The sequence below is a fragment of the Pyrus communis genome, chromosome 14 (genome assembly GCF_963583255.1).
Source record: "Pyrus communis chromosome 14, drPyrComm1.1, whole genome shotgun sequence".
Taxonomy (NCBI): domain Eukaryota; kingdom Viridiplantae; phylum Streptophyta; class Magnoliopsida; order Rosales; family Rosaceae; genus Pyrus; species Pyrus communis.
The window spans coordinates 8,925,347-8,937,751 of record NC_084816.1 but is presented as its reverse complement, the minus strand read 5'-3'; the positions used below and the strand labels follow the sequence as shown (position 1 = coordinate 8,937,751).

Here is a 12,405-nt window from a genome sequence, read left to right as displayed (position 1 = left end):
TCTCCCTCTTATTTTCCCTCTCGTTATCTCTCCTCCTATTTGAACGGTCCCGATTAAATTATGTTAACATCTTATATTAATATCCTATTTGAACGGTCCCGATTAAACTATGTCAACATCTTATATTAATTTTTTATAACAAGAAAAAAATAAAATAAGAGAATATGAGAGGAGATAAGAGAATCATAATCTTTTTTTAATTCCCCATCTATTTATTTTATTCCACTAAGAAGCGACATCTGCTTTAAGCCTTCCCTTTTCAATTAGGATGGGCACGGTTCAATTTGATGCGGTTTTAAGTGAAATCAAAACAGAAGTTGAAATTTTTTTGCGGTTGGATTTGATGCAGTTTTGAAGTCAAAACAAAAATAAAACTAAATTATTTGGTTCGGTTTGGTTTGATTTTAATACATACAATCGTCAATTTAAATTTCACAAATAAATATTTATACCCATAATTATTTAATAATCTAAACGGTTATTTATAACCGTAACTGTGAAATTTTAATAAGTGAATAACCGCTGTTACTCGTAATCAATAGGTATTTGTCCATTCCTACCAGCGGCAGCCCTCGCAGGTCGACTCGCACCCTAGACCGAGTACCTCACCCAGCTCTCGCCTTCAAACCTGTCCTTTGAAACCGTTTTTGGGACATGTGTTAACCTCATCTAACGGTGGTGATCTTTTCAATCATATACAAAATATAATTAAAAAAATTCGATTCGGGTTTGACATCACCGAACTGAACAACTATGTGATACTAATGTGATACTAACCTCAACACCGAAAGTTTCGGGGCCCTAAATGTTTTTGGGTATATAGGGGCATCGGATCGGGATTAATATTTCTCAATTTGGGATTGAAATCTCGGAAGAAAGAATAATGTTATTGAGATTAAATTTAAATTTACAAACTAGATGATATATTCTCAATAGAAATGAGTACATTTAACAATAGTTAAGTAATAACCAAACCATCAACTTTTATGTTATTTAATTTACAAAATTTTATATACAAATTTAGTCTCCAACATTACCCTGAAAGAAAATACCCCATCCATTGAATACCAACAAAAGAGCTGAAATGTGTCGCCTCAAAATTCACCCTTGGACTTGGGCTTCCTAACTCTCCCTTAATTATTTTCCCTAAACTTTAAATTTTATTATTTGACTATAATACTTACATGTATTTAATACAATTATTATTTCGACGATCACATAATAACTACATTAAATACATATATTCACAACGATCAGATAATAAGTTTATTAAATACGTATATTCACATGAAATTTTTTGTTTTTTAGCAATTGATTGTATCTACATTAAGAGGATGATGCTAAGCCTTACAATGAGTTTGTTATAATAATTTGGTTCAAATTTACCTTTGACAATAATTGAATTTAAGACATTTAACTTACAAGTGAAGAGGAACAGACAGTAATACTAAGTGGCGTTCACATGAATTGTATTTAACCGTAAATGATAAATGTATTAAATACATATAAGTATTATAGCCCATCCTTTAAATATCATTTTTTAATTTTTAATTTTTTCATAGTCAATAATCACACTTCCTAAACCGCAATGAGGGGTGCAAGTCGGATATAAAATTCCAATCCAAAACCGAAAAACTTTCTTTTAGAGTCCAAACATTTTTCATCCGAAATTTTTCAAAAAATTTGGATGGCAATTGGAATGTATGCATCCAATACGAATGTCCGAGCTAAAAATTTTCAAACTTAAATCTATAGAAATGCATATTTTTATTGTATCATGTTTATTGTTATACTTAGATATGCTTTATTTTGTACTTAGTATATTTATCATACTATTATATATTAAATGTGAAGAATCATACGCATTATTTTATCTTGTTGAAGATTTTATTTATGTCATACATATGTAATGGCGTACAAATATCACATAAATTAATAGAAAAATAAATAAATTGTTGACATATAAACATTTGAAATCTTTTAAAGGTGGTGCAAGATTTAGTAAATATGAATTATGTTCCGAAAATTTTAAAATAAATCTGACTTCAAAATTTACAGTATATTCGAATTAAAATTAATATTTAATTTTATTTAATTTTATTTAATTTTATTTTTTTTGAACCGAGCGATAGCTGTAGCACCCCTTCATCACTGTGGTAAAAGGGCAACGTTAGAATGTGAATTTCCAATCCGTACTCCTTTTGAGTCGTATCCCTTTTGCATGCGTAGTGTGCATAGCAAACTAGGGAATGGTTACGTGACCTCTCAGGCGCCACGTGACCTGCACAAGCTCATAGTTGTGGGGGCATCACATGCAAAGGTGGGGCAAAAGCTAGCGGAGGCGAAGTTTGCGTGCTGGTGTACGGATATACATACATATTCATTTATTTAATTTGTGTTGCTGCTACAGTCTATGTAATGGTTGGATGGTCAATTGTTTACATATTAAACAAAAATATGTAAGAGGTTTCGAATACTCTAACCTGGTAAGCTTACTTGATTATAATTACGAACATAGTAAAATTTTCTATAACCTCTTTAAACCCGAAAAAGAGATAAATTAACCACTAGTTGTTCTCCTAAGTGCTGTTGTCGGTATTGGAAACATGTTCAGTTCTTTGATCCATTCCAAGGCCTGAAATCCATCATTAGCTAAACAATCATTTGATTATACCATTTTGGGCTTTGCTCTAACCAAAGATATCAGATCGTTTACCCCAATAATGGCTTTTTTGATCTCATCTGTATTCCGATCGAAATTAAACTTTTATTCTTACAACTATCTTTTTGAAATAAATAGTTCATAGTGCTCATTTTATAGATATGTACAATCTTTTGGCCCAGAACCAATACCTTGCATTGCGCTCCAAGTCTCATATTTGTGGCACGATGGTAGCATCGTAATTTAGAGGTGGTGCTTTCTTAACTCTCTACCCTTTGACTGAGCTGTAATTCTTGTCCTCTTTGCAGCGCTGGAAAGACGGTGAGGATTCGGGGCCCACCAAAAGATTTCGACAAATAAAAAAGGAAAAATCTGATCCGGTGGGGACGAGGGAAAACAAACCAAAAATACGAGGACATGATGATGACCTGCGGCCTGCGACAGCGACTGCGGACGTCCTCGTCACAATAAGAGTCGCAGCATACAGGTCGACGAGGGGCCTATGCTTTTCTCAGACTTGCTATAGCTGCTGCGGACGCATTCAATTCCAGTGTTCAACGATTTTAAGAAATTTTCAACACATAAAACAATTCATATTTAATTATTTATGAGCTTTGATTTTGAAAAAATTCGATTATTGTCATTGACAAGAGAAAATGAAAGTATGGGATCAACTCTAATTGTTAAGTTAAAATTTAAAATTTAAGCTTTAAGTCCACTGAAATCGTCTCTAATCATTGGAATTTAAATAAGTTTTGGGTTAAAACCTAAAACTTGAGAACATTTCGTCCAAACATATTTTTCTAGGCTACCATTGTGTGTGTACATGTACAAGGTAGCTCGATAGAAAATTTTGGTAGAGATATCGACCCTCAGTAATTGTCCTATATTAATCCAGGCGTGAAAATGTAAGAGTTTCTGACTTGTTAATGAATTTTTCAATAGATTGGATGAAATTGAAAACGCCATTGATCTCATATTGACTTTGGAGTAACAATTAATTGCTATTTTTTAGTATCAAATTAATAATTACATGGAAAAATTCTTTAAACCAAATGAAATCTTGATCCAAAATGAATGCAAGTTGAAGGTCAATTTTCTAGATGAGAATGAGGATTATCCTCGCGAGTTTGGCTCAAACATGAAGCAATTAATGAAGTGAATAATTGCAACGACAATAACGGAAGCTAATGATTGAGATATTTGCCGTGCCCAATGCAGCCCTCCAGTTTCAACTCTCATTTGACATGGAAAACATGAACATTTTCCTTCCTATTTTTTTTTTGTTTTTCAATTAGTGAGTAAAATAGAAAGAAAAATGTTAGTTTTTCTCATGGAGTCTTAGTCTTACCCATTAATCAAAAAAAGTAAGAGGGAAAATTTTAAGAGATCTAGATTCATAAAATGTAAGAGTAACAAATAAAAATAGCTATATCAGTAAATATGTAAGAGTAACAAATAAAAATAGCTATATCAGTAAATTAGTGTGTTTACAGTTTTTTCCCTTTTAAGTCAAATTCTATTTAAAAAAAAATAAAAATAAAAATAAAAATAAAATAAAATAAAAGTGGTCATTTACAAGGGGTCTGAAAATAGTGAGAGGGCAAAATCGTCATCTAACAGTTCTCTTCAGCTCTATATCAACCCAAAGCCTTCTCTCCACGTTTTCAGGTTATTACACACAGAGCATGCAAACCGACCCACTACCACTCCTACACACTGAACCAGTACTCTCCCTCTCTCTCTCTCTCTCTAAAAATACCCTCTCTAAAAACCCCTCTCTGTTGGTTTTGATAATACCAGAACTCAAGAACCCTAGTTAACTTTTATAAGAAGTCTCCTGAAACATAAACTGTTCTTCTCATATATTATCAATCTGAAGATTACAGTTTTTTAAAGGGAATAAAACTCAAAACAAATGACAGCAACTCTCCCACGATCTTATGCAGATTTCGTGGAGAGTATAACCTTAAACAACGGAAGCAATCCTAACAGTGGTGAACATGCTCAACCACGTCTCCTACTTACTAGGGATTGTGCATGACTTGGTCTCTGCATGGCCAGTCAGCTTTTATTTAATTTAAAATTAATTAAACTTAACTAAACAACTCTTAACACCCTCCCTTAAACTGATTTCTACTAAAAACAGTTTAGGGTTTTGGTTACCAACACAAACTCATCATCAGCTCATTTAACCTTCATGCATCCTGCTTGATTTTTCTGCCCATTGTTCCTCGAGATTTTTGAGTGAAAGCACTCCAAGTAACTTCCTCAATTTCTCGAACTGGGGCTGTTTGAGTGACTTTGTAAGTATATCCGCCAACTGGTCTCCACTCTTGCAATACTCGAGCTCAATTATACCATCATTGCACAGATTTCGCAGAAAATGAAAACGAACATCAATATGCTTACTTCTTCCATGCAGTACAGGGTTTCTGGATAACTTTATAGCAGAAACATTATCACAGAAAATGGTTGTTGAACCCTCTTGTTTTTCACCGAGTGCTTCAAGCATTCTTCTCAACCAAATAGCTTGGCATGCACTAGAAGTCGCTGCTACAAACTCTGCCTCAGTAGTGGATAAAGTTACGATTTGTTGTTTCTTTGAAGACCATGCAACTGCTCCAGAATTCAGAATAAAAGCATGTCCTGAAGTGCTCTTCCGGTCATCAATGTCCCCTGCATAGTCATTATCGGTGAATCCGACAAAATCTGAACCTCCTTGACTTTTGTAGAGTACTCCATAGTCACTTGTTCCCTTTACATATCTCAGGATCCGTCTTGCTGCATTCATATGCATCTCAGTTGGTCTTTCCATATATCTGCTAATGACACTTACTCCATACATTAAATCAGGTCGTGTGAAAGTCAAGTACATGAGACTTCCCACGAGTTGCTTGTACAAGGAACTGTCTGCTGCTGCTCCATTTACATCCTTGCTTAGCTTTAATCCAGGCTCTAATGGTGTTCCAATCTCCTTGCAATCAGCCATTTTAAACTTCTCAAGAACTTCTAGTGCATATTTCCTTTGACAAATGAATTTTCCAGCAGCCTTCTGAATCACCTCAACTCCCAGGAAATAACTCATTAATCCGAGATCAGTCATCTCAAATTCCTTCATCATAGAATTCTTAAAGTCTTCTATCATTTCAGCTTTATTGCTAGTATAAATTAAATCATCTACATACAAGCAAAGGATTAGCATATCTCCTCCAATCTCACCTTTAACATAAAGTGAATGATCATAGGGACATTTTTGAAACCCTAGCTTTCCAAGGTGAGCATCAATTCGACTATACCAGGCACGAGGCGCTTGTTTCAGTCCATAAAGCGCCTTCTTCAGTTTATACACCTTTCCTTCTTCTCCCTTCTTCTCATAACCTTGTGGCTGATCGACGTACACCTCCTCATGCAATTCTCCATGCAAGAACGCTGATTTTACATCCAATTGATAAATCAACCATGAATGTTTAGCAGCTAGTGAAATAACTAACCTTATTGAATCTTGCTTAGCCACGGGAGCAAACACTTCCTTGTAATCAATGCCGTGCTTTTGCTTGTATCCCTTTACCACCAAACGAGCCTTGTGCTTATCTACTTCTCCTTTCTCATTGATCTTTGTTCGAAACACCCATTTTACACCAATGGTCTTATGTCCCTTTGGCAAAACTGTCAACTCCCATGTGTTGTTCTTTTCAATGGATCTTAGTTCACTATCCATTGCAGCCTTCCACTTTATCTCTTTTGAAGCCTCTTCAAAAGTGATTGGATCACTATCTACAAATAGCGCAAAATGAACACTGTCATCATCTGAGCTAGTGTAGCTTGAATCATAATCCATCATCCAAGCTGGCCTCTTCCTTGAACCTTCACCCCTTAAGTTATATCTCACTTCTTCAACTTGATGTGGTACTACTTCAGTTTGAAGTGGGGTTTGGGCTGTGATGGTTTCTTCATCAGAGTCATCATCAACTTGTATCTGTTGGTTGTTCTTCATGTCTTCAGACCATCTCCATGTTGTATTCTCATCAAATACTACATCCCGACTGATAATGATCTTCTCAGTTTTAGGATTGTACAACCTATAAGCTTTAGACACATCGCTTACACCAAGAAACACACATTTTTCACCCTTGTTATCCAGTTTCTTTCTTCTCTCATCTGGAATGTGTGCATATGCTATGCACCCAAACACCTTGAAATGATCCACAGAGGGCTTTCTCCCATTCCAAGCCTCTTGGGGTGTCATATTTTTAACAGAAAACGTGGGACTTCTGTTAAGAATATGGACTGCCCAAAGAACTGCCTCAGGCCAAAATTGTTTTGGAACTTCTCCCTTTGCTAGAAGGGTTCGAACCATGTTGAGTATGGTTCTATTTTTCCTCTCCGAGACCCCATTTTGCTGCGGTGTATAAGCTGCAGTGAGCTGCCTTTTTATTCCATTTTTGTCACACAAAGCTTCAAACTCCTTCGAACAAAACTCTCCTCCACGGTCAGTGCGCAAACACTTGATTTTCTTTTCAGATTCATTCTCAACAAGAGCCTTGAAACTCTTGAATGCATCAAATGCCTCTGACTTCTCATGCAAGAAATAAACCCATGTTTTTCTACTGAAATCATCAATAAAGGAAATAAAGTACCTTTTCCCTCCATTCGAACTTGGATTAATTGGTCCACATAAGTCCGAGTGGACCAATTCCAAAATTGAGTGAGCTCTCGTTGCTTTTCCAATTGGGAATGCTTCTCTTGGCTGCTTTGCTATGACACACTCCTCACAAACCTTGGTTTGATTTGTGATTTTAGGCAAGCCTGTCACCATCTTCTTCTGGTAGAGAGTTCTTAAGCCATTAAAATGCAAATGACCAAACCTATGATGCCACAGCCATGTTTCATCATCTTCTTTGGCAACCAAGCAAGCATTCACACTCTTAAGCTTCAACGGGAACAACCTGTTTGGTGACATTTTCACCACAGCAATAGAGCCTCTCTTTGGATCATATATTTCGCATTCTCCTTTAAATATAGTGATCTTATATCCTTTATCTTGAAGCTGTCCAGCGCTTAGAAGATTTGTCTTCAAATCAGGAATGAAAAAGACATTTGAAATTGTCTCAATGAAGTCATTTTTGGTCCTGATTTGAATATCTCCTTTTCCCATCACGTTCACTGTTGACTTGTCCCCAAAACTCACAGTAGTACGAAAACTTTCATCCAGGTTAACAAAGGATGCTTTACACCCGCTCATGTGATTGCTACACCCAGTATCCACATACCAAGTCTCTTGGTCAAAGTCCTCCGCCACATGAAATGCCATCAGCAGCGTTTCTTCCTCCTTTGTCTCAATAAAGTTTGACTTATCTCCCTTCTCTTTAGGAAGCTTGGTGTAACACTCATTTCTGTAGTGTCCATAGTTACCACATCTGTAACATTCTATCTGTGATTTGTCAAACTGCTCCTTGCCTTTTCCTTGACGATCATCCTCTTTCTTTGAGACATAAGATGATTTGCTATCATCTTTATTCCCAAACCGTCCATCCACCATCTCGATTTCCACGACCTCCTCTTCCACGACCACGTCCACCTCTTCCACGTCCTCTTCCTCCTCTTGAACTTGAAGATTCAGTGAAGGTGAAAGCCTTCAAAGCTTGCTCCTGGGAGCCTCCTCGGTTGAGCTTCTGCTCATGAACCAGTAAAGAACTTTGTAGCTCATCTATTGACATATCCTCTATGTCATTTGACTCCTCAATTGAGCAGACCACGTAGTCGAACTTAGGAGCCATTGATCTCAAGATTTTCTCCACTACTTCATTATCTTCAATCTTGTGACCATGGATTCTCATCTTGTTAGCCATTGACATAGCCTTTCCAATGTACTCATTCACAGATTCCCCATTCTTCATTTGAAGAGTCTCAAAGTCTCTTCTTATAGCTTGAAGCTGTGCTCGCTTCACCTTTCTGGATCCTTGATACTTCTTCTTCATTGACTCCCATATTTGGTGGGAGGTGTCCTTCTCGAGAATAGTTTCGAGAATGGATCTGTCAATCGCCTGGAATAGGTAATTCTTTACCTTTAAATCTTTCAATTTCTGTTCATCAACCTTCTTTTGTTGTGCCGTTGTCAAAATACCTTCAGGTATCTCAAACCCCATTTCCACAAGGTCAAAGTACTCTTTAGACCTTAAGAAGTTTTCCATCAACATGCTCCAATGGTCGTAATGACCATCGAACTTGGGAATGGCTGGCTGCACAAAGCTTTCTGTTGCCTTTTCACTCGACATTGTTTCTTTCTGAGACCTCTAAAAACTGGCTCGTATACCAAATGTTGGTTTTGATAATACCAGAACTCAAGAACCCTAGTTAACTTTTATAAGAAGTCTCCTGAAACATAAACTGTTCTTCTCATATATTATCAATCTGAAGATTACAGTTTTTTAAAGGGAATAAAACTCAAAACAAATGACAGCAACTCTCCCACGATCTTATGCAGATTTCGTGGAGAGTATAACCTTAAACAACGGAAGCAATCCTAACAGTGGTGAACATGCTCAACCACGTCTCCTACTTACTAGGGATTGTGCATGACTTGGTCTCTGCATGGCCAGTCAGCTTTTATTTAATTTAAAATTAATTAAACTTAACTAAACAACTCTTAACACTCTCTCTCTAGAAAATGGCGGCTCAAACTTACTCGCCTCTACTGATGGTTGAAGCACCGGCTCCTCGCGGGTCGGCGCCGGCTCAGGCATCCTCCATCTCGGCGCCTCCGCCTGATGACGCTGCTCTCATCTCTGAGATGGAGCAGGAACTGACGCTGTCCGCTCCGCCACCGTCGTCGTCGAAGCCCGTCCGGTATCCGGCGAGGCCTGGCTACGGGAAGGTCGGCGAGAAGGTCCAAGTCTGGGGCAACCACTTCCTAGTGGAGGTTAAGCCCTCCTCCTTCCTGTGTTGTTACTAGTATTCGCTCTTGTTTTTCTGCATTATTGTTCATCTGCATTCGACTCTTGAGTGTCCCTCTTGCAATTTTGTTTTTAGATTTCTTTTACGTTTTCCTTTTAATTTTCTGCCCTTGTTTTTGAAAACTTGGCTCGGAACGTCGTTTTGGGACCCAAAAATGATTTGGTGCCCTCAAAACATCTCTGCGACTCCAAAATCTCGTCAACTTTTTACAATTTCCGGCTCCAAAATACCTCTGAGTTGATCTGTTCAGATGCTTGGGACTTTTTGAGCGTACGTCGATCGTCATTGTGTTTTCAATATTATTATTATTTTATTTATTTTTATAATTTTTTGTGGGTCGTCGTCTTGGTTTTTCAAGTCTAGTGCTGTAAATTTGAGTCGCTCATGGCGTTTTGGGATTCCAAAAATCAACAGGATGTATCAACTGGTGGTATGCTCGATTGCATTTTTAAGACGTTGAGTGCTGTTGTTTTTTTTTTTTTTGGAAACTGTTGAGTGCTGTTGTTTTTTTTTTTTTGGAAACTGTTGAGTGCTGTTGTTTTGGTTATGTGGTTGTGGGGTGTTTTATAACCTCAATTGGTGGCTGTAGGTGTCGATAACCTCTGAAATTGCATCAAAAAAGATCAACAGGGATGTCATTAAGCAGCTTGTTCGTCTGTACAAGGAGTCTCACCTGGGAAAGAGAATGCCTGCAGCTTACGATGGCATGAAAAGTGTTCATACGGCAGGGCCCTTACCATTTGCCATCAAAGAGTTTGTGGTCAAGTTGGCCGAAACGGATGAGCGGGAGGGTTCTGCTGCTGCTGGTCCCAACAGGTATAATCTGTATGAGAGTTCCGTGCTTGTGTGCTGTTTTGTTTACGTATATATTTTGTAGCTGTTGCAGTTTTCTGACTCTTTTCTTCTCTGTATCTGAACGGCTCATTATTTACTTTCGTTTGAGCTATTTTGATTGAATTTGCAATATCATATATCAAAAAGGGTAAATATGAAAAGAAAATCAAATTGAGTTATGACGGTGTTCCATGGTAGCACAACATTAATAGCTTATTATCCATCTTTGCATTTTACGTTCACTCTAGAAGACAAGAGTAGAATTTCAGCAGTACAGTATTTGTTTCCGGTTTTTGAATGTTTTCGTCTTTGTATTTGAATTGCTTTCAGGAGGGACAGAGAGTTCAAGTTCACTCTCAAATTGGCTAGCAAACACGACCTGTATCGGCTGCAACAGTCGCTACAAACCGGGCAACATGAGTCTCCTCAAGACGCAGTTCAAGTTCTGGATGTTGTTCTTAGGGCCACACCTGATGAAAAGTAAAGTCTCTATTTGGTACCATGGCATAAGATTTATTTTGTCCTTGTATACGTTGTTTATTCACTGACGATGGTTTTGATCCTTGTAGTTTCTGTCACAGGTACACTGTTGCAGGGAGGTCTTATTTCACCATTGAGCCTTGGCAGAAAGGTGATCTTGGTGAGGGTCCGGAATACTGGAGAGGCTTCTACCAACCTCTAAGGCCGACTCAATATGGGTTTTGGCTCAATATAGGTTAGGCATTGACCAAAATTTCTTTGTTTTGATAATCATTTGAACTTCAGTAACAAGAGTGTTGTGATGACTAACTTTTGTTGTTCATGTATTTGCAGATGTATCGGTCGGAGCATTTTATGAACCTATTCTGGTAACTCAGTCCGTGAAAATCCTTTTGAACTACAGAGAACTGTCAAGGCCTTTGCCTGATCGTGATCGTTTGAAGGTACACTCCATTTTTGTGTTGATTTGTTTCATGCAGTTTTGATAGGGAACTTATCCAAAAGTAAAGCTATATGAAGAAAAACAAAAAAAAACAATGTGAACATGTTCAATTGATAGTTTGTTGTTATATTTTACCATTCTGAAAAACGAAATACAAGTTCTGTATACAAGGTATAGCTTATATTTACCTGGATTTGCTAGTATTTATGCTCATTCAGTTTTGAAGCTGCATTCTATTTTAGCATGTAATCATTTGCTTCTATTTTGAATTCACTTGTTGATTTCGGATTCACTTCCTTTGGATCAGGTGTAGATATTCACATAGACTAATTTACTCAAAGTTCTATGTATTTATATATTTTTTCGTCCAGAAATGGTTACTTTAAAGTATTTGTGTTGAACAAAACTGAGTGGTATTCTGTTACTTACAGGTGGAAAAGGCCTTAAAGGGGTTCAAGGTAGCACTTTCTTGTCGTGATAATGGATCTTACAAAATCACTGGGGTGTCAGTGGAACCGCTGAGCAAGTTGACGTGAGTATAGTAACCTTTACATTACGTGTTTATGCCTATCTTGCTTATAAGTATGCAGATTGTTGTGGTACTTGATTCACTTGAAATGTAGAACTGGAACTTTCATGCTCATTATCTACTTTCGTCTGAGATATTTTGATTGAATTTGCAATATCATACATCATAACAAGTAAATATGAAAAGAAAATCAAATTGAGTAATGACGGTGTTCCATGGTAACACAACATAACTTATTTTTCATCTTTGCGTCTTAGGTTCACTCTAGAAGATAAGAGTAGAATTTCATTAGTACAGTATTTGTGCAGTCTTTTGAATGTTTTCGTCTTTGTATTTGAATTGCTTTCAGGAGGGACAGAGAGTTCAAGGTCACTCTCAAATTGGCTAGCAAATCCGACCTGTATCAGCTGCAACAGTTGCTACGAACTCAACAACATGAGTCACCTCAAGATGCAATTCAAGTTCTGGATGTTGTTCTTAGGGCCACACCTGATGAAAAGT

The 12,405-nt window shown here is 37.2% G+C and overlaps 1 protein-coding gene across 1 annotated transcript; it reads right to left on the bottom strand.

Annotated features, from left to right (window-relative positions):
• Nucleotides 1-8,178: 8,178 nt before the first annotated feature.
• Nucleotides 8,179-8,940, bottom strand: LOC137714330 (uncharacterized). Its single transcript, XM_068453570.1, has one exon. It carries the CDS (start codon nt 8,938-8,940, stop codon nt 8,179-8,181), a length of 762 nt encoding a protein of 253 aa, XP_068309671.1.
• Nucleotides 8,941-12,405: the final 3,465 nt, after the last annotated feature.

Bases quoted from the DNA above. Each gene is read 5' to 3' on its own strand.
- LOC137714330 (XM_068453570.1), bottom strand. From the start codon at position 8,940: ATGTCGAGTGAAAAGGCAACAGAAAGCTTTGTGCAGCCAGCCATTCCC.